The sequence below is a fragment of the Lissotriton helveticus genome, chromosome 10 (genome assembly GCF_964261635.1).
Source record: "Lissotriton helveticus chromosome 10, aLisHel1.1, whole genome shotgun sequence".
NCBI lineage: Eukaryota > Metazoa > Chordata > Amphibia > Caudata > Salamandridae > Lissotriton > Lissotriton helveticus.
In genome coordinates, this window is record NC_136071.1 from 637,207,550 (window position 1) to 637,234,692 (window position 27,143).

At 45.3% G+C, this 27,143-nt stretch overlaps 1 protein-coding gene across 2 annotated transcripts in view; it reads right to left on the reverse strand.

Moving 5' to 3' along the window:
• The window catches only part of GSPT1 (G1 to S phase transition 1), a 548,341-nt gene extending 525,053 nt beyond the window's left edge, over nucleotides 1-23,288 (reverse strand). The window contains exon 1 of one of the 2 annotated variants that reach the window (XM_078663168.1): nucleotides 22,881-23,288. In XM_078663168.1, the coding sequence (XP_078519294.1) occupies nucleotides 22,881-23,088 (208 nt within the window). In that variant the 5' untranslated portion in view covers nucleotides 23,089-23,288. The remainder of the gene's footprint in view (nucleotides 1-22,880) is intronic. The other variant, XM_078663169.1, reaches the window with a different exon arrangement.
• Nucleotides 23,289-27,143: the final 3,855 nt, after the last annotated feature.

Here is a 27,143-nt window from a genome sequence, read left to right on the forward strand (position 1 = left end):
GATACTAGGAGTGCATAAAGCGCAGCCTAGTTCTAAAGCGCGGTGTCCCGGGGTAGTACTTACTTTCAGATCACCTAAGTTCTCCTCGTACGAGTCGCCATGCTCAGAACCGCCCAAAGACAACGTGAGTCGTGTCCCCCAATGTTGCTCCTTTTGAAAGGAACCAGTCGGAGAAAAAAGCCGCGCAAAGTACTGATGTCACCCGGAAGTAAGTTGTTTTGCATACTAGTCCGTCCCATTGTCATACACAGCGGGCGTCATTTGTAAGTGGGGTTTAGCGCGATTTAATCTGAAACTACAAAATGCTATCTAGATGGAATACATTTTATGCTGCATAGCGTTTTTACTGAAAATACACGTGTTTTAATACATTCGTTTTCTATCAACTGCCGGTGGTTAATTAGATAATAAGATGTTATTACTGTAATAAGAGTTCGAATTTATATGCAGGTAAATTATGATGATGCTATTCATGCAGTGCATGTTGAGGTAAGCCCAACTAGTATAATCCTTTCCACTTATGCATTTTTTGTGACATACCAGGCTATACAGGAAATACAGTGTTGGACAATCGGCGCTGTTATTTTCCTCATTCTTACAAAGATTTATGCTCGCTAAATCTTATCCGAAATTCGCGTCCCGTCTCACCAATATAGGCGAGGCCACATGGACAGAAAATCAAGTAGATAACATTGCTGCTTCTACAATTAGTGAGAGATTTAAGGGCCACATTCATGTTGTTGTAGCTGATGGTATCAGTTGTCAATGCTGCGTCAAACACATGGCAGCATTGACAACTAATACCATCAGCTACAAAAACATGAATGTGACCCTTAAATCTCTCACTAATTGTAGTCTGCAGTAAGAAAACAGCGCCGATTGTCCAACACTGTATTGATTGCAACCACAATGAGGCTGATCTCAAATGGTGCATAATAGAAAAAGTACAGCACAGAATGGGGCAACTTATGGCAAGCACCCGGAAAAAAAGAGTGTTTTTGGATTTTTCTGTTGGACAGTGTCCGTAAAGGATTGAACGAAAGTATAGCCTGGTATGTCACAAAAAATGCATAAGTGGAAAGGATTATACTAGTTGGGCTTACCTCAACATGCACTGCATGAATAGCATCATAATAATGTACCTGCATATAAATTCGGACTCTTATTACAGTAATAACATCTTATTATCTAATTAACCACCGGCAGTTGATAGAAAACCAATGTATTAAAACACGTGTATTCTCAGTAAAAACGCTATGCAGCATAAAATGTATTTCATCTAGATAGCACTTTGTAGTTTCAGATTAAATCGCGCTAAACCCCACTTACAAATGGCGCCCGCTGTGTATGACAATGGGACGGACTACTATGCAAAACAATTTACTTCCGGGTGACATCAGTACTTTGCGTGGCTTTTTTCACCGACTGGTTCCTTTCAAAAGGAGCAACATTCAGGGGATACGACTCGCGTTGTCTATGGGCGGTTCTGAGCATGGCGACTCGTACGAGGAGAACTTGGGCGATCTAAAAGTAAGTACTACCCCGGGACCCCGCGTTTTAGAACTAGGCCGCGCTTTATGCACTCCTAGTATCAATTGGTGCATTCATCTCTCGTAAGTTTGTGTATATATACACTCATGATGTATTGAACCCTGACAAGTAGTATCCATGTAGATGCGTTAGACGACCCATTAGGTTGAATAGGGTAATGGAGTAACGGTAATTAATGTCACTCTATGAGAAGATGACATTGTTGCATGCGAAGATATGTACAAAGACAGCTTCGGTTAGAGACTCTGTGACATTAGATCCGGCATTCGCACTAGAGAAGAGAGACGCTAATTTAATGCAGTATTATACAACATTAGACCCGGTACTTGCACTAGAGAAGAGAGACGCCAATTTAATGCAGGATAATACAACCTTATTCTAATAAACACCTGCAATCCAGATTCGTAGTGTTTAAACACACCGCTCGGAGAGATGATAACTACAGCGGGCGAAATAGGTTGTGCAGCCGTGTAATGTCCGATGCACACCATTTTATTTTGGACATAGTTAGCTTTCTATCCACAGGGCACGTATCACTGAGCATGTGTATTGTTTCCGATGTCGTCCCTTACTTGGGAGACTATAATTGTATTGTCAACAAACATTTCCTTAGTTATAACAATTATTCACATAAACCAAAGTACCAATTTGAGCTTGAAGGTAGTTTTCCACTAATAGTGCATGTATCTTGAAGCTTTATTATTGTACACGTTATCATCGCTACTTGGGAGATTATAACCAGATCTGCAAATAATTTCTTATTTATTTCAGCTAACTACATAAATAAATGCATGTGAAAGCAAAGCCTTAAAGAAAGTGATTACCAGCAACTAAAGAGGTTAGTGTTGTTACATTCAACCAAAATAGGTTCAATCTAAACAGGACTCTGTACTCGAATGATCGGTGTATTTAAATATTACAGCTAATTTTAAAGTCACTACCTGAGGAAGCCATAACGCTCCTGTAAACCTGTGAAGACACCAAGTAAAGCCATTAACATAAGCCCGAGGGCTCCCACTTGCAACGATAAGGTTAGTGTTGATACCATGGACAACATGTGGCATTGTAAAAACATACACATTGCTTCGAGCCTTATATACAGATTATTATACACCCAATTGTATTTGTTTTTAGGTCATGCCGGTTTGTTTTAATGCAAGGAAGATAAGTATCTTTTGAATTTGACCTACAAGCTCTATGCAGTTCTCTTGACATGCAAGGTAATGCCCTGGCTAATTGTACTACACTAGCTAATTAAAAGTATCCACAATAGTTAACCCATGTATTTGCACATATGTGTTTTTAGGTTACATTGGCCAACACTGTTTCTAATTGTTTTGGTGTCTTCGAGCAACGCCTGAATTTGGTCCATTGACAGTGCCCTGATATACAAGGTATAAAAAATTCTTTTTTGCCCAGCATAAATATCCTTACACACTAGGGAACCATTTCATTGTAGACTCCGTGTGGGTCCTTCATTTTTCCTTAAAGCACTCCACTAGTTTCTGTAAAACTTGGGAAATGAATCCTACTAAGTTAAATCTATGCCCGTGTCCTGATAAACCTTCCTCCTAGGCTTGATCCCTGGATCACCATCACATATTATAAGGGCATGGGGGCATAAATGTACGATATAAAACCAGCAATTCATTATTGGTAAATAAGCATTCATTAGCACGACTCCCTTCCTCGTTTGAGGGATGCGTAGCTGCACTCCGTACCTTTGGGTAATCAAAAGTAACTTTGAATAAATAGATTGTCTTGTATGTATTTAACTGTCCTTCTTGTGTAGCGAGCAGACACAGATACAGGATTATGTATTTGTGATTGTAGATACCCTGTATCCACAAGTGAAAGAAGACAAACTCTGTTGGTCCTGAGGAAGGTGGTATTAACCCACCGAAACGCGTTGACCTGGCGTATTAAGTCACTAGTACCATCTGGGCTACCTCAATCACAGAAATGAGTGGATGTATTGTATGTTAAGTGGTATGTATGAGTAAAGAGTGTTTGTTGTTAGGTGTGTGGTTATCAGGGTGTATTTAAATAACTTGTCTGATAATAGACATGTTAATAATGAATTGAATTTTAAAGAGTTTATATAACTTGAAGAATAATGTAGGATATGGTGAAAATATCCAACAAAAAAAAGAAAAAAGCCTTTTTGAAAAAAGAAATAAAACAATGAGAATCATAAAATAATGGTATCTGTGTTGACTAAGGTTTTTTCACTATGAATGCATTTTGAACAATGTCAGATGTGAAAACTTTTTTTTTTTTTTTAAACTCTTTATTCATGACTATCAGTTTTGTTACATTACATACCATCAGTACATTTTGAGTCAGTATTTTCTCTTTTCTTTAACATTAACTGTAGTAGCATATCATCCGGGTTCTCGCTTATCTTGTCTTACATTTCTCCGGGTGTATCTCAGTTATAACATTCAAGTAACTTACATGCAATTTACAGTATTCGCTAAACCCCCCCAACTCCCCTTCCCTCCCCATCCTCCCTCCCTCGGTCTCCTGGTCGTTCTCCTGCACACCCTCTACACGTTGATTCTGGGAAGTTCCGCTTTTCCAGGGGTTGTTACAGCTCGCAGGCTAGGTTACCTACGTCGTCCGGTAGGCGTGCCCGTGCCCTTCGGCCATCTAAGATTGTGTGTGATCATAGCACTGGGTCTTGTGATGTTTCTAAGTCTACCTCTTCTAGTTCTATCAGCATTTGGTCCCAATCCAACGCAATGGGGTATTTGCGAAGGCCCTTTTCCTCCTCTCCCCGCAACACTGCGGTTTCCACCTTGCCCCATTTCAACAAGTCAGATCTCCAAAATTCTGCATTTGGGGGTCTGGGCGATTTCCACCTCATAGTAAGTACCCTGAGTGCCAATAAGAGCGCCAGGTCCAGGAATTGTAGTTGTGCCTTACGTGTTTTGGGTCTTTTCCTGTGTCCTAACAGACAGGGTAATGCCCCCTCCGGGATCTGTAGTGCCGTGACAGTGTGCAGTGTGGTTTTGATCGTCCCCCAGTATAGCTGTACTTTCGGGCATGTCCATAGCATGTGGAGGATGTGTGCTTCTTCCTCTAGGCATCTGGGGCAGCAATGTGTAGTGGCAGGGAACATCCTGTGGAGTCGCTGGGGTGTGAGATATGCTCTATGGAGAATCATGGCCTGTATAAACTTGAACTTAACGTTTCTAGACACCCTCCTGTGATGACCAAGAATGATTTTCCATGCTCCGTCAGTTATGGGTTCCCCTGTGTCCTCGGCCCAGATCTCCCTGAGTGTGGTGAGGGGCGATGCCACATGCTCTCTGATGCCCGCATATAACCATCTCACCAGGTGTCCTCCTGTACCCATATAATGTAGGAGATGTACTAATTCATGTTGGTCTGGTTTTGCGCGTTGCGGAGCCCTCCCCGTACGTAGTGTGTCACCGAGGCATGTAATAGGTATAATCGCGGTGGGGCTCCTGTGAGCTGTACAAATGAGGCATGATCCAGTAAAGTGTCGTCTCCGAACAGGTCTCCTACTCTATCCACCCCGGCTTCTGACCAGGGACGCAGTCTGCGTCGCGTCAGGTGTCCCTGCGGTGTTGGGAGTCCCAAAAGGGGGATGTTATCCGCATAGGGAGGAGTTCCTGCTGTGTAATTCAGCGCCTACCTCCAGCAGGACAGAGCCACATGTAGGAGTGGGTGGCAGTCTCTGGGGATCCTGGCAGTGGGTAGGAGGAGGGAGTGGAGATCCCCGCGTGCCAACTTGTCCGTAGTGTAAGCGATCTCATGTAGGTTCCTGCCCGCCACCCATCGTGTCAGCCATTGGAGTTGGCTTGCATAGTAGTAACTCCGTAGGTCCGGTACGCTCAGGCCTCCCCGTCTGGTGCTTAATTGCAATTTTTTAAGGCTAATTCTTCTTCTCCCCGAGAGGAGTTTAATCAATAATGAATTTAGTGTGGTAAAAATTAGCTGTGGGAGTAGCACCGGTAGATTGACAAAATAATACAGTACCCGGGGGAGTAGGACCATCTTAGAGATCGCCACTCGTCCCATTACAGATAAGGGTAGGGACGTCCAAAAGTTCACACTGCCTCAGAGGCCATTGATTGCCCTTCGGACATTACCGTCGATCTGGTCTTCCGAACTCCGGTACACATTTATCCCGAGATATTTAAACGTATTCGGTGCCACCTGGATCCCACAGGCACCGAACCGTATGTGGGGAGGCTGTTGCCCTTCCCGGAAAAAGAAGCCTAGGGATTTCCCCGGGTTTAAGGCTAATCCAGAGATAATCTTGAATCGTTCGCAAATGGTCGCCAGGCGCGAGTGGTCCCCACGTAAGTTCCGGAGAAACACCACTATGTCGTCTGCATATATGGAGACTAAGTTATTAGTGTCTCCAACCGGTATGCCCTCTTCCGCAGCTCTGGCTCGGAGTGCGATTGCCAGGGGTTCCAGCGTCAGCACGAACAGCAGCGGCGACAGCGGGCAGCCTTGTCGTGTGCCCCTGTAAATGCCATAACTGTCCGAGGTGTACTGACCTGTGCGTGCCCTAGCTGTCGGGCTCACATATAGCAAGCAAATCCACTTTATGAGGGCATCTGGGAAGCCGAAGCGGCGTAGGGCTTCGAACATAAAATCCCACGTCAGAGTGTCAAATGCCTGGCGAAGGTCCAGGGCTATGCAGCCAGCATGTGGTAAGTCCTGGGGGGTAGTTGTCATTAGGGCGTGGAGTCTCCTCGAGTTTTGCGAGGTGCTTCTCTCCGGGAGGAAGCCACACTGGTCAGTGTGAATCAGGCCAGGGAGATGGTGTAGTATCCGCAGGGCTATAGCTTTACTAAGTATTTTATACTCCGTGGAGAGCATAGAGAGGGGTCTATAATTACTCATGTCTAGGGTATCCCTACCGGGTTCCGGGATAGATATCACCAGAGCCTGCATGGTCGTGGCAGGTAGGTGGCCCGCTTCGTAAGCAGTTTTGTAAATTTTTTCCAGGACGGGTGCCAGTATGTCAGAGTACGTCTGATAAAACTCGCCAGGCAGCCCATCCATACCCGGAGTCTTACCCCGGTTGAGTGTGTGGATCGCTACTTTTATTTCCTGCTGCGTTTTGGGTCCAGCCAGCGCTGCCTGGACTTCCCGGTTTAAGGTTGGGATTGTTAATTCTCCCAGGAAGGCCATCATGTCACCCCTGGCATCTATATGGGGAGGAGCATAGCGTTTTTCTAGGTGGTCCCTAAACACAGCGTTAATTTCCAGTTGTGTGTGTACCTGTTTGCCTGTCATATCACGAATGCTCGTTATCACAGGGCTCTCAGGGGTGTCCCTGATCAGGCGAGCAAGTAAGGCCCCAGATCTGTCCGCCTCCGCCTGTTGGCGTTTCAGATAGCTCCTATAGTCCATCACCCGTAGGGTTTCAAGGAGTTCAGCGTGCTCGATGTTACATAGCCGTAGGTCACCTTTACGATCTGGGTCTAGTCCCGCCGCAGTTTCGAGGTCCTTCATGCGACCCTCCACGTCACAGAGCTTATCGTGGATTTCCTGTCCGGCTCCCACCAGTTGGCCAATAGCGGCCCCCCGTACTACAGCCTTCATCGCGTCCCACACTATCAGGTTTGAGGACATAGAGTCCCAGTTTTTGTGGAAGTATTCAGTCAAGGTGTCGGAGAGGTGTGTGCGAAACGGGCCATCTTCAAGTAGTGGGGGGTGAAGTCTCCAGGTAGGGACTGGCGAGGGTATCTTGCCCCAGTGTATGTCAAGCGTGAGTGGCCTGTGGTCCGAAAATGTTTTAGCTAAATAGTCCGAGGAGATACACTTTGTCGTGAGGGTGGCGGAGCAGACAAACCTGTCAAGTCGGGTATGTAGGTTGTGCACAGGGGAGTGGTAGGAGTATTCCTTGTGTGTTGGGTGTAGTGTAGGCCATATGTCAGTCATTCCCCATCCCTGAAGCCATGTCCAAACAACTCAGACAGTTTGTGTATCCCTGTCGCCTGAAGAGGGGGGTGTGATCTGTCCAGGTCCACATCTAAGATCATGTTCCAATCACCACCCAGCAACCAGGGGACATCTACCCAGTCTGCCAGCGCCCAGCCCACTGCAATAAGGAATCTATCCTGGTCAAAATTCGGGGCGTAAATGCTACCCAAAACTACCACCGACCCATCTAAGGTGCCCTTCACCAGTACATAACGTCCATGTTAGTCCGTTCGTCGTTCTCTCTCTACAAACAGAGTACCATGTCTTACCCATATCGTGGCCCCCCTGGAAAAGGCAGAGTATGTCGTGGAGAATACAGCCCCTCTCCACTTTTTCCGTAACAGGTGTGCCTCGGATTGTGTTAAGTGCGATTCCTGTAGGAATACTATGTGTGCCCTTTGGCGAAGCAAAAAAGCATGTACTCCGTGTCGTTTTTGGACTGTCCCTAGCCCTCGAACATTCCAGGTGACCAGCCTGTATTTCCCTCTCGTGTCAGCCATATCCCATTGTGGGCGTCGAAATGAGTGCCCTAGTACGTTGCACGGTGTATTCCTGCAGTGTCGACCAGAAGACGGTACCCTCCCTATCCCAAACCCCAACTCTTGAGGCGCAGCCTCCGAACCCTGCTGTGCCAAACAATAAACTATAAAACAGAGTTAAACAAATTGCGGTGCATACGCTCATGGGGGGCTGGCGAAGCATGAGCCGTGTCCTAAGGGCCATACTCGTCCTTGCCGTCGGCTCAACGGTGTCGCCGGGAGAGCCAATGTGGAGCTGTCTAGTGCTGGTAGCCGCGTTGTACGGTGGGGGGGAACAAGGGAAAAGAAAAAAAGGGGGGCGGGGGGGAGGGAGGAGGCGGGACATCTCTCCATACATATTACAGCTTATTTCTATGTATCTCAGGAGTGTGGGAAGTATGTACTTCTCCTCCTGTGCACCATATGCAGCAAAATCCTCTCTCCCTCCCCCACTGTGAAATCAAATTTACGCACCATCAAAAAGGAGACACATAATTGTACCTTGTTCGCAGGTTCCCTCCCATCCTACCACCCCGCTGTACCAGCAGGTCATACATAAACAAGGATACCAGTTTGGTCTGAGACTGCAGTTCCTGTCCATATGAGGAGTTATTCGTGAGCATTGTCCAGTAGTTCTTCTGCCGTCCCGGGCGTTACAGTCGGGAATAGCACCACACTATTGTCCGAGTCCGAGTGGATAGTGCTGTCTTCAGTGTCCGTGTCGATTGTCTTTCGCTCCTCTCTGAACGAACCCACCTTTGCAACAGCATCTTCTTGTCCTTGCTTCGGTTGGTGGGTAGTAGGTCTATGCCGTCTCGAGTCCTTACTCCGGGCGCCAGTCCTGTCCTCTTCACGGCTTGAGCTTGCTTTAGATCCGTTTGTCGGCGATTCCCGCGCCGGGCTCAGGCGTTCATCGATATCCATCACCTCCATCTATTCTTCCACGTCTGTGGGGCTTTCAAAGAAGTGAGTTTTGTTATCGTGGATCACCTTCAGGCGCGCCGGAAATAACAGAGCGTAGCGCAGTTTGGCTTTCTGAAGCCGCTTTTTGACCTCGTAGTAGGAGGAACGCTGTTTCTGCACCAAGTTGGTGTAGTCCGGATACAGCGATATGCGTTTATTCTCGTACTCTATGATTGACTTTATTTGGGCTTGACTCAGTAGTACGTCCCTATCTCGGTAATTCAGGATTTTAACGATCAGTGGTCGCGGAGGTTGTCCCGGTCTCAGTTGGCCAGTAGGGATCCTGTGGGCCCGTTCCACGCAGAAGAACGGCGACAGTCCCTCGGAGGCGACATTCTCCCTAAACCACTGTTCCATGAACTCCGTCGCGTGGGGCCCCTCACTGCGTTCCGGAAGACCAATGACGCGGATGTTGTTGCATCTATTGCGTCCTTCGGCATCCTCTACGCGTTCCATCAGAGATTTTACCTGGTTTTGGATGCGTTGGATGGATTCCGTGTGTTCCGCCACCGCCGGGGCAAGGTCCGTCAGTGCTAGTCCCTGGTCTTTGACTGTATCCGCAAGCTTCTTGTGGTCAGCTTTAAGCAAGGAGAGGTTAGTGGTGAGTGTGCCCATTTGTGTCTCCATCGCAGCCCTAGAGTCTCTGATCTCCTTAAGTATTAGATCCAGCTTGTCATCATGCTGAGTAGCTGAGAGGGTGGAAGTCAGTGTCTGTGGTGAAGATCCACTGGGGTCCACATCCATAACGGGCCCCGTGGACGCCTCATCCTTGCCCTCCGCGGCCTTCACGCCCCTCCGGCCCATGACGAGCGCTGGGAGGCCCGTGTGTTGGCGGGATCACTTCGTGGGGCGAGCCTCTGTCGCCCTCTGTGTGCCAGACTCGTATGTTCTTGCCCCTCTAGTCGCCTTTAGCACCGATTTCCACTGTAGGTTTGCGCACAGGGCCCCAGCGTTTTCCACCCGTTCAGGGCAAGTGCAGATAGCCCCACCGTGTCCACAGTCCCGTCCAGGGTCTGCTTCAGGTCCCAGCGTCACAGTCGTTCGTTCAAATAACTTTATTTCGATTTCTCAAAGGAAATCATAAAAGTATACTATTATTTAAAAATATACCAGCAATAAATCACAATACATTTCCAAATAATCAAAGAAAAAGGCAACATCATAATACATTATTGCATAATTCTACGAAAAAAATAATATCAGTAACGATTTCTCTCAAAAAAGGAAAAGAAGAAAGGAGACATCATAATACATTGTTACACAATTCTGATTTACACAAAATAAAATCAATAACGGTTTCTGGAGCGAGATCTGTAGCCCAGCTTAATGTTGTTATCGACGGTTTGTTTCCAGAAGGGGAAGTAAGATTCACTTGGGTAAAAATCACGTAGATCCCAAGTTGTTATAGGACCATCACCTTCTTGGGGCTGCCAGGACTGGAGATAGGGAACAACTTGTCTGCTCCTAAATCTAATTAGAACCAGGTCGCCACAGATATCTTTTCGTAGGGGACCCAACCAACCCACTCTCCTCACACTGACTATCCTACCATCAAAGTTGTGGGGTAAGGGTCTATTTTTCGATAGCCAAAACTTTGTTTAGGAGGTCGGTGGTTCTCTCAGGTTTTCCATGTTTCAGTGGAGGAACCCCCGAGAGGATGGACACAAATGGAGCGGCCTCTGGGGGAAGATTGATACGAGGATTGTTAATACATTTTAGTCTAGGCTCGGTATTGCGGTCTATGGCAGGTATGGGTATGGGTGGTGCCTTAGGGACAGGTGGGCACACAGTAGTAGGGAATGTGACTTGTGTTAGAGGAACTGTGTTTTGCTTAGTTTGTTTGGGCGGATTAAAAAGGCCAGCATGAGGTGAACGCTTAGATGTTACAATGTGGGAGGATTGTGCTCTATTGAGTTTAACAGTTTCCTCAATCCCCGTCAGTCTATCCCCCAGAATATTTATTTTTTCGATCAGGGGATGGATAATGGTTTTAAGCATTTGTTCGATTGTGGCCAGTAGAGCCAAATGGGAAGAGCTTGCTGAATCGTCTAGTTTTTTGCCCACCTCTGGAGTTAACAGAGCAGTGATAATAGGCGGGTTTATATCGGAGGACGCATTCTGCAATTTTGGTGTTTTGATTTGGGACCCACTTTCTCCAACCCCGTCATGTTTCCTTGTAAAAGATGTGACCTTAACGGGAGTTGTATTGTGGGCACTTGCTTTTATGGATGTAGTTAGAGGCCCCTGTATACTAACACTGCGGGCTAGCGGGCTAGTATTTGTTACCGGATGTGGTGATGTAACAAAGATATACTTAATATTACACATACTGTTTAATTCATCTAGCCAAGGGAGATTAGGCGCAGTATTAGATGTTTTACAAGGGGGTTCCATGCTAGTAGGGATATATTTAAACTGAGCAGTAAAAATAGGTATAACGACTGTGCAATATGTTCGTTAGTACAGAATTGTCAATAGCGTGCCCGTCTTGTATCTTAAAGCATAGGTTCAACCAAGGAAATATATTGTGTGACTACTCCCTTAGGGGTCTAAGTAACTGTTTCTAGCCAGAAGTAATAGTCATTCAGTGGCTTTACCTCCTCCTTCTTGTAGGCCAAGGGGAGTGGCCCGTCCCGTCCTCCTCTGGCCTCTGAGGGCCACAGAGGGCCCGCCCTCTGCCCGGGCTCAGCCCGGCGCCGCCCGCGCGCGTCCCGCGGGGCGGGAGGCTCTCGGTGCTCTTGTGGCGCCTCCGGGCGCGGGGAGAAGTGTCACGCCCTCTCCGGGGCTGCTGGGAGCGGTAGTCCGCAGGTGGACCGACAGGTGAGTTTGCCTGGAGCCGTTTCCCTCACGGCGGCGTCAGGCTGAGAAAATGCCCCCCAGGAGCGCTTGGCGCTCTTGTGGCGCCTCCGGGCGCGGGGAGAAGTGTCACGCCCTCTCCGGGGCTGCTGGGAGCGGTAGTCCGCAGGTGGACCGACAGGTGAGTTTGCCTGGAGCCGTTTCCCTCACGGCGGCGTCAGGCTGAGAAAATGCCCCCCAGGAGCGCTCGACGCTCGGTGCTCTTGTGGCGCCTCCGGGCGCGGGGAGAAGTGTCACGCCCTCTCCGGGGCTGCTGGGAGCGGTAGTCCGCAGGTGGACCGACAGGTGAGTTTGCCTGGAGCCGTTTCCCTCACGGCGGCGTCAGGCTGAGAAAATGCCCCCCAGGAGCGCTCGGTGCTCTTGTAGCGCCTCCGGGCGCGGGGAGAAGTGTCACGCCCTCTCCGGGGCTGCTGGGAGCGGTAGTCCGCAGGTGGACCGACAGGTGAGTTTGCCTGGAGCCGTTTCCCTCACGGCGGCGTCAGGCTGAGAAAATGCCCCCCAGGAGCGCTCGGCGCTCGGTGCTCTTGTGGCGCCTCCGGGCGCGGGGAGAAGTGTCACGCCCTCTCCGGGGCTGCTGGGAGCGGTAGTCCGCAGGTGGACCGACAGGTGAGTTTGCCTGGAGCCGTTTCCCTCACGGCGGCGTCAGGCTGAGAAAATGCCCCCCAGGAGCGCTCGGTGCTCTTGTGGCGCCTCCGGGCGCGGGGAGAAGTGTCACGCCCTCTCCGGGGCTGCTGGGAGCGGTAGTCCGCAGGTGGACCGACAGGTGAGTTTGCCTGGAGCCGTTTCCCTCACGGCGGCGTCAGGCTGAGAAAATGCCCCCCAGGAGCGCTCGGCGCTCGGTGCTCTTGTGGCGCCTCCGGGCGCGGGGAGAAGTGTCACGCCCTCTCCGGGGCTGCTGGGAGCGGTAGTCCGCAGGTGGACCGACAGGTGAGTTTGCCTGGAGCCGTTTCCCTCACGGCGGAGTCAGGCTGAGAAAATGCCCCCCAGGAGCGCTCGGCGCTCTTGTGGCGCCTCCGGGCGCGGGGAGAAGTGTCACGCCCTCTCCGGGGCTGCTGGGAGCGGTAGTCCGCAGGTGGACCGACAGGTGAGTTTGCCTGGAGCCGTTTCCCTCACGGCGGCGTCAGGCTGAGAAAATGCCCCAGTCGCAACACGAGCAGTGGGGAAGAGGGGGGGGGAGACAGATGGATGGCCCAGATCCGTCCCCCAGGAGCTTCCACCGTCGGGCGGCAATCCGTGCCCTCCAGCAGTCCCGCCCTGGCGCTCAGAAGTCAGTGGGAGAGGGGGGGGGTCGGGCCTTCGGCTCGCGGCTTCGCGGTCCCACTATTCAGCGGACGGGCATCCAGGGTTGCGTCGCCAGTCGGCCTCCAGTCCGCAGCGGCGACCCTTCTCCAGCGGTGCGGGTCCAGACCGCACCCGAGGCCCCAGCCCGCAGCGTGGGATCAGGCCCCGGGTCTCTCCTCCTCCCCAGGCCCCGGAACCCTCCGCTCCCCGAAGGCACTCACTCACGCTTGATGCGGGCGGGGCTGCAGCATCAGGAGTCGGCCGTCAGCGCAGGAGGCCCCGCTCACTGCAATCCGTCGGATCTCAATGCCCGGGCACAGCCACACCCGGGGTCCGGGCTCAAGGCACGGCGTGGCGTTGGGTCTCCGGTCCCACACTCTGTTCCTCAGGGCCCCCATCTTCTAGTTCTCCAGGATTTGCCGCGGGTCGGCGTGGCCAGGCGGCCTCTTCTTGTCTGCACCCGAGGCCCGGCTCGCAGCCCAGGACCAGGCTCCAGGTACCTTTTCCCCCTCCGGGTAATGGGTTTCCGAACTCGCCCCCTCACGCCCGGGCAGGTGGGGCCCCGACAGCTGGGTCGGGTTTTGGTGCAGGATGTTCTTCCTCGCCGCCGGCGATCTCGGTCAGCGCCTCGGGCTCAATCCGTGCTCGAGGCCCCGGCTTGTGGCGCGGCGCTAGGCCTCAGGGTCTCAGACGTCGCAAACCAGGTTCTCCCATCGCTAGGCCCCTAAAACTCTCAGCGAGGCGGGCGGGGAACCTCAGCAACAGGATACAGTCATTTTTGTGTGAAATCGCCCCCTCGTCACGGCCAACAGGATATCGTATCTCCCGGCGGCACCGGAGCTCTAACAGACTCAGTCCGCCATGGTGGCCTGCTAGCCACGCCCCCCCGTCAGATGTGAAAACTTAAACTTAAGGCCTTACGGGAATTTCTCTTATTGTTCCTACAGAGCCTACATCCATGCCGCCATTAACTTAACATAGCATATACGCTTTGACCTGGAGCCCTGCCCCCACAGCCCTCTCAAAATGTCACCAAAGACACTAGACTGACAACAGCCATGAAATAACTGTTGAGCAAGGGTTCTTCTACTGCTTAGCCATTCAAAAAGGCTCTTTAAATAGCAGGTACAGATTAATACCGTTTAAATACTTGTATTTTATGTTTTTTATTGAATGAAAAATGTATGCCAGAAACCTTTGCGAGAGTGTACTCAACAACTTTCCAACATTTCATGGCGATTTTTTGTTTTTTGTCTTGTGCGTACATCAGTATTCGAAAGATTATGATGGCCCTGGGGGGCCAATATTTAAAAAAATTAATTGCCAGAAACCTTCGTGGGAGTGTACTCAACAACTTCCCAAAGTTTCATGGCGATCGGATGAATGGAGTAGTAATGCATAAAGGACAAACAGACAGACGGACATACATTCGTTTTTATATATATAGATGCAGAGGCTTGGGCAAAAAAGGGTAGCTGCCTGATGGTTGTGTCTTGGATTATTCTTGCTTTAAGAACTACGAAACAAATGCGTCTGGGGTAGTAACCATTTTTAAGGGCTATCACGCTTAGCATAGAATATGGTTGGCCTGTGTTTATTGTATTTTTATGGAGGATAGTGTAAGTATTTTATTGTTAATCTAATTTTAGTTTTTTTATCTTTGTAGGACGACTGATAAAATGTACTATGCGCCCGTATCCCGTATGGCTATGCTTTGATATAAGCAAGAGGATGGTTTTAAGTATTTTAATTGTTTATGCTGTATTTTGCCCATATGCTAGGAGCATTATGTTTTCATTGCAGACCATGGACTGATAGTCAATGTTTTTAACTTATGATTCTATTACTGTATGATGTGGATAAGCAATACCTGTGACATTTGTTGTGCAATTCTTATTTTTTTTTTCGAATAAAGACTTATGAGTTCATTATTAGCTTTCACTCCATTGTTGCATTCGAACTACATACAAGCTAATATCAGATTTCTACCCAAGAGACCTGTGAATCCTGTGCACAATGCTTTATCACTATGATTGTACCATTTATACAACTGTGTGATTGTAAATCGCTCTTCGATCATTGCACTGTTGTCTTCATATATTATTTGTTACTACGTTTTATTTCCCCCCCCCAATAAAATATATATTTTTTGAATTTTACCCAAAGGCATGTCAAGCATTATCATCCAACAGAACCCCGTCACCGGTTCAAGCTGTATAGTGATGTTGTGGTCTCATTACTGTAGACTGGATAGTGGGAAACTTTCCGGGGGCCTGGTTTCGCACTAGTAGATCAAGGCCTGAACCTAGCCTGAAATAAATATCTTGTGTAGCACAGAGTGGTGCTCAACACAGGGGAAGGAATTACATTATAGTCACTGTTAGGGAACTCATGAGAGTTATACAAGCCACCCCCACAGAAACCTCAGTTCTACCAGAGCTGTAAAGTAGTGCATGCCACTTTGACTGTTTTGATGTGGCAATTTTACCACATCTGGATCTGACAGTGGATACCTCAACACTAGGTGAAGTGCTGTTGAAGAGAATTTTGCCACAGTGGAATAAGGAATAACAACGAGGGGAGGGGAAGAATAAAGGTTTGATGAAAATGTCCGCAATTAAATGGCAGACAGACTTCACTTGGGACATTGTGCACATTTTGCCTTTAGAATTCTATATTGAGCTAGAACTTTTGTTTCTGATAAGTAATGGACACAATTATATGCTTATGGTTAAGCCTATGTGAGGCACAGTTCCTTTGATGTGCTCAGTGATTGCACTACTGAATTTTCCAAGAAGAACAGATGTTTAACATAGATATTCGCCCATGTTAACACAGGCATATGGGTCACTCTGGTTATAAGATATAGTGGTGTTTCACAGCAGCCCAGTCAATAAGTCACTGGTATAGAGAAATGAAGAGCTGGGCAACCCCTAAGAGTCTAGCTCTTCAGAAAAGAAAATAGGGGCATGCTTAGACACCCCATATCTCACCAGTGGGATGATGTACTTTCCACTGTTGAAAACAACAGGAACTCTGAAGCTCAGGAGCTATCCCTACAGGTCAGTAAAGCGCTAGGACGCAAACAAAGCCCTGTGATGTAGAGTAAGAATCACAGTATGTACTTAGCCCAACACCAACTACAAAGAAGACTAAACTAGTAGCTTATACAATACAGCATAGTTGCTTGATGAAAGAATGAATGAAATAGTGCTTGTAGGTACATCCTCGCACATTTTAATCAATGTGAGACCAAGAGTTCTCAGCCGACAATTAGCTTAAACCCAGATCTAGCTTTAGGGCTTTTGATCAAATTGTATTTTATATTTCAGTGTTGTTCTCTTTCCTTTTACCCTCTTCCCTCTAATACGAGAGTTCTATACACATAGGGCTTCAGTTGGCTGTCCAGGTTATATTATGGATCGAACAGATTATATATTCTCTCCCTTTCAAAGAGAACTGCCAGCTCAAATGCTTTTTATACTCAAATGCAATATAACTGGTTATTTACCCAAAAAATATTCACTATCCAACATGGACATAAGAGTTTTAGCTATAGAAATGATCATCTCTAACAAGATTGCATTAGGCACAAGCACTACAACCACACAAGACTGAATCTCTTAAACGTGCTCTAATCAGGTTAGACATGCCACACAGCCAACACTATAACTCTCATGAAACACTGAACAACTAGCAAGATACCAACAAAGAAATGCACAATTAGCAGACAACGCCCTGTCCGATTCCAAAATGAAGAGCAAGGGCTTAGTATCTGGAAAATAGCTTTAAATACTGACAAAGTCAAGTTGTTAAAAAAAAAAAAAAAAAACACGAAGGGTGGCACCCCGGGACATCCTAAAGACTACTGGGTGAGGACCTTGCAATGGGGTTCAGGTAAGGAAGGTGGTGGAGTTGCACATCGAGAAAATCAAACAAATATTTTATAATGCGTATATTCCATGTTGACTGATTTGTAGAAGGGAAGGTGAATTAATGTGAAAATACCTGCTAGTTCGCCTACCAATTGACATTTGGAGTCTTCCCCACTAAGCACAATAAGAAGTACTATTTACAGAATGTCTAACACAAGACAAATGGAAATGCAATAGAAAAGAATTGTCTTTAACTAAAATGTCATAAGCCTCTTAACCAGAAGCATTGAAAAGGCTTCTGTCACCAGAAAACAACACCGGGAAAATCCGATGTTGTTCTAGATAAATACGATACTCTAGATTTGAGTGGACAGTCTGCATAGTCAAGTCAAGTCTCCCTTCTAGCAGTTTGACTGGCTCAACAACTCAAACCCAGTTATCAATTTTCACCACAAGGAGCATCATTTGGTTAAAGTTTATGGTACTCTAAAACTCTTAAAAATCTCCAACGTATCCTTGTTTGGTTACTACAATTAAGAACATTTTTGCTCTCACTGGGATTGAATAGTCATAAAATTGCCAATATCTCATTTTGCCACTGAGCAGTTCAGGGGGCATTAAATCATTCAATAATCATGCATTACTTGAAGAAAAAAAACGTTGGCCAACCTATATGGCCAAACAGACCTCAAGCCTCCCCTTCATAAGTAAAATCATGGAGGGAGGAGCCATGCTTGAACAATAAAAGTCAGTCGAAGAGCCATTAACCACAGCAGACAATCAGGTTTGAGGCTAGACTTTAGAAATGTGATGGCGATAACACATTAGGAGAGATCACGTTTTTCCCCCCTAATGTGGGAAAAGTGAAAACCCTGATCTTCTTGGCCTATCCGCACAGGATAAGAGGCAAGACCATACCATGCTGCACAATGCTTTACTACTATGGATTTTTGGCTGGATCAGTTGACATGAGTGTTCCCACAGGGATGTCCATCGAGCCCTCTTGTTTATCAGCAACTTAAATTCCAAATGTATCCAGACAATGCCAACTCAATATTTAGGTGGTCAATTCTGGAGGTACAGAACAATCATGCCTAAAACAAGTCCACCACTGGATGAAGCAGAGTTATCACTGACTTTTCGTCTGCTGTTCTTCTGGCTAAACAAGTACAGAGGCACACCAAACCTGACAAGAACGAACCTTGGTACAGTTTTACATAAATTATGTTTTTCACCACCAAACTACGAGGCCAACTAAAAAAAAAAAAAATTAAAAAGAATACACAACACCTCTATATCATGATACTGTGAAGGATCATTCCAATGCTTCAAGTTCCTTGCTATTTTGAACTGATCAATGGACTGGTGATATTCAAGGATTGACTACTGCAAAATTGCCTTCGACATGGATCACAAAAAAGGATTGCAAAGCTTGCGGTTACAAAATCAAGCAACCACGCTCAACGTCAACCTTAATAAACGTATCACACTACACCAGCCCTCAAAAGAACTGCATTTGCCCATTGGAGAGAAAATAAAAAACGCCAACTTCACAACCACCGTTTACCCTCTAAAGGAATAGACGTTCGCAACTTTCATCAAAAGCACTGCGAAGTTGCTCCTGTCAAAAACTACCACTTAAGGACCAAGAAACCCATGGACAGTTTTCAAATATACCCAGATCTAGACGTTATTGAGTAAAACAATGGGTAAAAAAAGGGTGATGCAACCAAATAAAAAATTATCGTTTAAATCCGAGCTTTGCTGAACACAATACATATATTAATCCAGTTAAAAGTGGGGCATTCACATGGTGCAAGATACACCAAGAGCTGCAAAGAGAAGTCCAATCCAAAGATCTATTAGCAGAAACTTGTAATCTCCCACACTTTCTTACAGGAATGTACTTAGATTGCCACTAGTATAGGAAATTTTAAACTTAATTTTGTATTTATTTACTTTTAATCTGTCTTTATACCGTTCAAGACATCTGCTTTGATAACATGGCATGGTCATTATTGCATTGTATATACTAAATGTTTTAACTAACCAGACACAAATATTATTACCACATATTTCGCATACAGGGAGTTCTGTAGGGATATATGAAGGAGAAATTCCCAGAGCATCTACGAGTAGGGGCTATGAAGACCATGCAAGTGTACCTAAAACCATGTCGAGGGAACAGATATTGAAGGCGAGTGTTGCAACTGAGTCAGAATATATCGATATAGGAAAGACACAATGTGCTTTATTAGCAGCATGCTAAAGTAGTGATTAGAAAAAAGGATGTGTTAGTATGCTTTAAGATAAACAAAACCTATAGGAAGTTGCGGATGCAGGTTGACTTTTTGCAACTACTTAAGCTGGTAGAATCCAAGGACTTTTATGCTTATACTAGCGTCGTCAGCGGTACTGTAACAAAAAGAAACTATATTATTGCCATACACTGCACGCCCGGTGGTTGTTCTAGTGGGGTGATGGCACGCTAAGGCAGTACGCAAATATTATAAAGTGAACTTGGGCATAAGTGTGGTGCAAAAGGGTAGGGAGAACCGCCCCTCTACCTAGATTGTGGTAAACCACAGACAAAAAACTCCAAGGTACCCTGCACGAGTTAGTGGTTCATGGAATTAAGTTAGTACCGTAAAGAATGTATGAAAGAAAAACACTGCTCATGCATTGCTCTGTGTGGTTCCAGGATTTATTGTCCTTGTTACAGAATCTAAGCGTAGCCAACACGTGTTTCGTTGCTACCATGAAGTACACAGCGACTTATTCAGGGATAAGAAATATTTAAGATACACAATTGTATCAAAGTGGGTATAAGAAAATTAACGTCATAGGCAAACTCCCATTGTGACATGTAAAATAAGAGAAAAGCATCATGGTGCACAATTCCTTAACATGTGAAAACCCAAGTTGTTATAAACATAACGTAACACATTAAAGCTTTTTTTAATATAAAAAGATTCTTTAGTAAATGAGGAACAAAACTGTTTGGAAAGTCCTGGTGAATTTCTGAGACTGATCATTCTGACAGCATTAATGTGGTTGTACGGCAGTGTGACAAACTAAATAGTCATTAACGCACTGCGGCATGGTAACTCATCACTTGAAATGGTGACTTGTGCATGGTGCAAGTGTGAATTTGTTGGCCTATCCCCCCCCCCTTACTGTTTAGTTTGTCACAATATAAAGCAGAACGGTATGCAGTTCCTAGTGAACACTATAGGTTGATGTGTGGTTAGTGTGTAGTAGGTCATCACTAGGGGCAGGAGGAAACTTCCTCCTTTCGGAAAAGAGACACTCAAGCACCTCGCATAGGGGCAGGAGGAAATTTCCTCCTTTCGGAAAAGAGACACTCACACACCCACCATCAGTGGGGGGGGTGTGAGGGTCTCTTTTCCGAAACGAGGAAATTTCCTCCTGCCCCTAGTGTGTGACCCACTACACACTAACCACACATCAACCTATAGTGTTCACTATGAACTGCATACCGTACTGCATTATATTACCTTTGCAGTACAAAAGGGGGTGGTGATGGACGGAGCATCTGAACCAAACACTCACACCCAGTCAACAGATCTGGGTTTAATTCATCACCCTTCTTTAGCCCACTCTGCCACCCCAGTTCAGACATGGCCATATGGAAATGCGTCTGACCCTATGCCTCATGGGAACAGTCGAGCCCGAACTGCCAAGCCATGCCTTCCCTGGACCGTATTCAAGCTTCCTAGGACCGGTTTCTGGCATTCCAGCCGTCTTCAGCCAGGCTTGCTTGAATCCAGTGGCAAAGTGAGCAAGGGACTCACGTCTGAGCATACCCTGCCAACTTATGGCGAACAAAGCGGTACAAAAGGGGGTGGTGATGGACGGAGCATCTGAACCAATCAAACACTCACACCCAGTCAACAGATCTGGGTTTAATTCATCACCGTTTTGAACCCCCTGTTCAGATCTGTTGACTGGGTGTGAGCGTTTGATTGGTTCAGATGCTCCATCCATCACAACCCCCTTTTGTACCGCTTTATATTACCTTTGGGCATGTATGCTGGACCTGGATAAATATAGCCCATAGTCCCTCCTCTATTTATTAGTTTGTCAATACCATACAACCACAATAATGCGGTAACAATGATAAGTCAAACAATTTCACTAGTGCTTCCCAAACAAAGTTGTGTTCCTCATTTGATAAATAATCTTTTATATACAAAAGCTTTGACGTGTTAGATATTATGTTCATAATATAGGTTTCCACGTGTTAAAAAATCATGTGTACTGTGCTGCTTTTCTCCTATTTCACATGTAACAATGGGTGTCTGCCAATGGCGTTAATTGTCTTATACCCACTTAGACACAATTGTGTATCTTTTATATTTCTTAGCCCTCAAGAAGTTGATGTGTGCTTCGTGGCAGCAACAAAACGCGTGTTGGCTAGGCTAAGACTCTGTAACAGAGAACAAGGACAATAAATCCTGGAACCACACAGAGCAGTGGATGAACATTGTTTACACTCACATCCTTACAGGGTCTCCAAAAGCTCACCTAGCCCCTCTAAGGGCAGTGCTGAACATGTCCCTCGACTCGTATCTGGAGTTAAAAGATTTGAACACATCACTCCAGCTCTCAACTGCCTCAATTGGCTTCCCATGGAAGGGAGATGCATCTATAAACTGGCCTGCATCACACGCAAAACCATTCACTCTCCTGCCCCCAACTACCTAAATAGCTAACTGATAAGAGCAGGTCAATCCAGAACGCTTAGAAGCTCCAACTCACTCCTTATTCCTACAAAACTGAAAAAGAAAACCACCCAATACCGATCGTTTTCTGGGAACGCTCCCAGGATATGGAAAGCTCTCCCTGAAGTCCTCAGATCCAACCCCTCCTTTTCCGGTTTCAAAAGGTACCTGAAACTCCATCTCCTAAACAAATACTTTCATGACCAACGTCAACTTACCTAGACTTCTATATCTGAGTTGTCTCCCCTCTCTCTCTTGACATTCAAGGATAGTGGGTGACCGAACTATGTCATTCGCACCTTTTTCTTTTTATTGCTCTCTCCCCCTCCGCTGCACTGCATATTTATTTCCTATGCTGTATTTTTTTCTTTGGTTTGCTTCCTTACTGCCGGCCTACTATGTAATGTTAATGTCCTTTCTGCTGTTTACTGTGATTATGTAAAGCGCTCTGATACCTACGGGTCAAGTTAGCGCTACATAAAACTTTTAAAATAAAAAATAAATACTAACTATATTATTGTCATAGCCAGTTATTGAGCCAGTTATTGAGCAGGACTTGAGTGGAAAAAAAATCCATCTATGTCAGAATAGAGTTAAAGAAGGCTTTAGAAAATGGCATACAAGGAACGTGGGACCTATTAAGTGGTGACAGACGAGGGAACTTAAAGGAGAGAGACTTGAGGGGGGTTCAAGTAAGAGTTTGAAGGACTTAAGTAAAAAAGTAAAATAAGGACAAGGAAGTGGCTCTAAATAAGGGGTAAGCACAGAAACAGTTGAAGATTTCTGCACGTCTGGCTGACCAAACTATATGCGTGGCTAAGAGTGTCGGAACATAACTTAGCGTGACTCAGATAAAGAGTCAAAGAAATTCGTGAAAGTGTCATAGTTATAACAGTAAGCCTCATTTACACAATTACTCTTTATCTCTTGTACACAAAAGCCCAGCTGTGATACACTTAATGGCCACGTGTACGTGTCCCCACTTGGCCACAATGAGGCCCCTCCCTACACACCCTATCTCCCGTGTTCTAGGAGGCTCTCATGTTAACCTCTCTAGACCCCCACCCTCCCCTCCCCCCGATATCCACTGAACCAATCACTTCCACGCCCGGCTTTACCCTGTGGAGCCTCCTCCGCCGCTGCTGCCACCTCCACCTCCTGCTCGCCGGGGCAGAAACAGGGTACGAATTCGGCAGCATGCACGTTGGGCACGAAGGGCCGGGCGTTGACGTTAAGCTTGAGGAGGGAGTTACTGAGCTGGGCCTCGGTCTGAGCGTCGTTGTCCTCCTGCTCCCAAGAGTCTGGCGCCGTGTCGTTGGGGTCCATTTCCGGGTCTGTGCAGGTCTGGCTTTAAGATGGTACGTGGGAAGAGGGCGGGGCTTTAGCAGCAACGGAGATCTGGCGGCACCGGTAGCACAAAGACTGGGCCGTAGGATGGTATCCACGAACGGCCGCTCCAGACCCGACTCAGCACTCACTCCAACGACTCCTCGTCCTCGTGTGTTGCCGCGACGTAAGTGACGCCTTCCTGCGCAGTTCTGCCGGCTAACGACGTCGTGTCCCAGCTCAGTAGTTTTTTCCACTTCCGGAGTTAGTGTTTTCAGCGAGACTTTAGGGTAGCTTGAAACTACAAATCCCAAAAGAAGACGTCCCTGTACGTTCATGTTTCAGGTGGTAGTCAACTTTGGACGGTTCATGGGAAAGGTAGTTTATGAGCTCATAGTCGCTGTCCAGACACAAGGGAATGTAAGGCTGACCTGTTAGGACTACAGTTTCCACATACGCAGAACTGTAAGGGACGTTATAAATAAACGTCATCTGAACGTGCAATGGTATGAAGCAGTACTGGATTAGCTCTTTAATTACTGATAAAGCAGTTTTGTTGAAAATGAGAAATATGTATTATGTATATTTGTTAATATGACATTGTGACTAGTAGATGCTTGTGGTCATGTTCAAGTAGTACAGTCAACTATCTTGCTCTGCTGTGAGAGACATAAAATTGCACTTTTAAACTGTAAAGAGCGGAGGAGGCAAATAAAAGTTAAATACTTATTTATTTAAACTACTAAGATATTAAAAGACTAGAATAAAAATAGAAGACATATATTACCACATGTATCTTTTTACAACAAAATAAAATAAACAAAATAAAACACAATTAGTCTAAAACATAATTACCAATTTTTTAGGCAACTTCACATTTCTCCTATGCAATACAGGAATATCTTGTACAGAAGAACTCATAGAACTATTGTCCGCATGAAAAGTGGACTCAAAAGCAGAGAAGCTCAAACATGCATTGTCAGAATGAAAACATTCCCCAGAGTTATCATTAGAAGGAAAAGATTTCCCAGATGGTAATAACTCACCAGAGAAATCATTAAATGAAGCACCAACACCATTTTCCATTTTTCCAAAAATTGCTCCTGACCTGGTTTAAGGACTATTACTGAACTTTTGCTCCACCATCCTTTGCCTTTAAGTAGAAGAGTGGACTTAGTAACACCTTCAACCTGAAAAGGTTCAGTAAATCTTGACATACCTTTAGGCGTAAAAGAGGGTTTAATAACTCTCACCCAATCACCAATTACAATATTTTTGTTTTTACAATGGTGAGATTCATCATGGTAAGACTTTCCAGAGATACGAGCTGTGATTATGTTGTTCCTGGCTTTAACAACAGAAGCTTCAAAGCTATCTTCCAATTTCTTTTCTTTACTCATTAGAGGCATAAACAATGATCTTGCTTTTCTGCCTCTCATTAAAATATAAGGAGAAACCCCTGTACAAGAGTTAGGAGTCAAATGATAACTCCATATTTTCTCCTTAAGAAATTCAAATACATCAAGTTTGCTTTCCAAAGCAGCTTGAATGCCCTATTTGAAAAATCTCTGTGCTCTTTCAATTTGACCATTAGAACGAGGACTATAAAGAGGAGCTCTTATTGCAGACACACCACATTAAAAAAAAAAAAATCTGCATCTTACTGGAAATGAATTGAACACCATTATCCGACATAATGGAAACAGGTGCCCCTTCAATCCTAAAAATATTATCTAAAAAAAACAAGACCTCATCAGTAGTAGGATGTTCCACAAAAGAATAGTATAACCATTTAGAAAAATCATCAATCAAAACAATTAAAAATCTTTTTTCTCTACCAAGACACTCATAAGGTCCTGAAAAATCAATAGAAAGTATTTCCCAAGGACCTGTTGGACCATCACCAATAGACAGTGGTTCAGTAGCAACCTTCCAGTGTTTATCAGAATTAATACATACTGAACAATTATCAATAAACTTTTCAACAGATGCATCCAAACCAGGCCACCAATAATGGCACTTTAATAATTTCTTTGTTCCAGACACACCAGGATGTCCGGAATGTGCCAAGTGAATAATCCTATCTCTAAGACTAGCTGGTGGGATAAACAAATCCTGTCTAAATAAAATTTCATTCTCAATAGACAGTTCCTCAGCGACCTGTGCAAAACTTCTCAAAGGTAACTCTAAATCTTTAACAGAAGGCCATCCATTGATAACAAAATATTTAACCTTCGCCAACACACTGTCCTTGATTGCATGATCGTTCCACTCCTTCTCATCAATACCAAAGCTGCAAGACTCTATAGCATCAATTGAAGCTACTACACATTCATGTTGATCCACAACTTCATCACAAGAATCATTGATTGGAGGTAATCTAGACAAACAGTCTGCAGTAACATTCTTACCCCCAGGAATATGCTGAATTTCAAAATTGAACTCCTGTAGTCTTGCAATTAGCCTAACCAATCTAGATGAAGCCTTACCACTTCTTACAATATCCTTCATATAATCAAGTGGTTTGTGGTCAGTCACCAGGACAAAAGGTCTTCCCCACAAAAAATTCTTAAATTTTTCTACAGCCCACACACAGGCTAGAGCCTCTTTCTCAATAGTACTATAGTGAACTTCAGCTCCTCTAATACCTCTTGAGATAAAATAAATAACCCTTTCTTTACCATCAACAATCTGTGTGAAAACTGCACCCAATCCAACTGTACTTGCATCAACAGTGACAAATGATTTCCCTTCAGGATCAAAAGTGTTAAGTCCAGGTGCCTTAGCTATGAGCTTAATAACATTTCCAAAAGCTAAATCATGGACATCCGTCCACACGAACCTTGACCCTTTCTTAAGTAATTGTCTGAGTGGTTCAACAACCAAAGCATAGCCCTTCACAAACTTAGCATAATACTCACTTAAACCAAGAAATGAGCGTAAAGTATCCTTATCTTGTGGTTTACTAGCATTCTCCAAATTGCTAATGATGTCTTCTTTTGGAAAAATACCTTCAGGGGTGATTTTGTGACCTAAATAGTTAATTTCATTGACCAAAAATTTACACTTGTCTTTGCTAACCGTCATGCCTTTGTTGTTTAAGGTGCTTCAAACTTTTTCCAAAATTGAATTATGTTCATTAATGCTCTTAGCAAATACCAAAATATCATCTTGAAAAGACTGTACACCCTTTAGACCATGAAATACATTTTCAATCAACTTCTGAAAGACACTGGCAGCTGATGCCAGGCCAAATGGCATCCTTAAGAATCTATACAGGCCAAACGGGGTAATGAAAGCCGTTAGATCCTTTGAATCTTCCTCAAGAGTTACCTGATGATAGGCAGATTTTAGATCGATAATGGAAAAAAAACTTGCACCATTGACAGCCGCCAACATTTCCTGAATTCTAGGTAAAGGATAAGTTTCAATTACAATATTTTTGTTAAGTGAACGAAGGTCCACACATAATCTGATGTCTATCGCCGAAACCCACTCAGAACTGTCAGTAGGCTCTATAATACCCTAGGAGCACAAATCATCCAGATGTAATTTAAGTTTATCTCTCACTCCCAAAGGTACCATCCGAACCTTATGTTGTACAGGCAAAGCTCCTTTTTTAAGCTTAATTCTATGTGAAAATCCCTTGACTTCTCCCACAACATCTTCAAAAACTTTCTCATGCTTGTGAAGAATAGAAGACAAATAATTCTCCAATGCAATATTATTAATGGGAATATCTCTTAATTGAATTGGATGATCAGAACCTGCACACAAATTCACACCTAATTTACCTAAATCAAACCATCCCACAATATTTTTCCCATCAATCGCCACATATATTTTAGTAAATATTTGACGAGTTTCAGATTTCAGATGATCTTCAAAGAAGCCTAACATTTTAATATCAAAATTGCCAAAAGCTTTAGGATTAATATCAGAAACCTTTAGTGTAACACCATCCCAATTTTCATTGAAGAACACATCAGATAAAATAGTCACTGGCGATCCCGAATCAGCCATAGCTTCAAAAGCAACATTTCCAACATGGACAG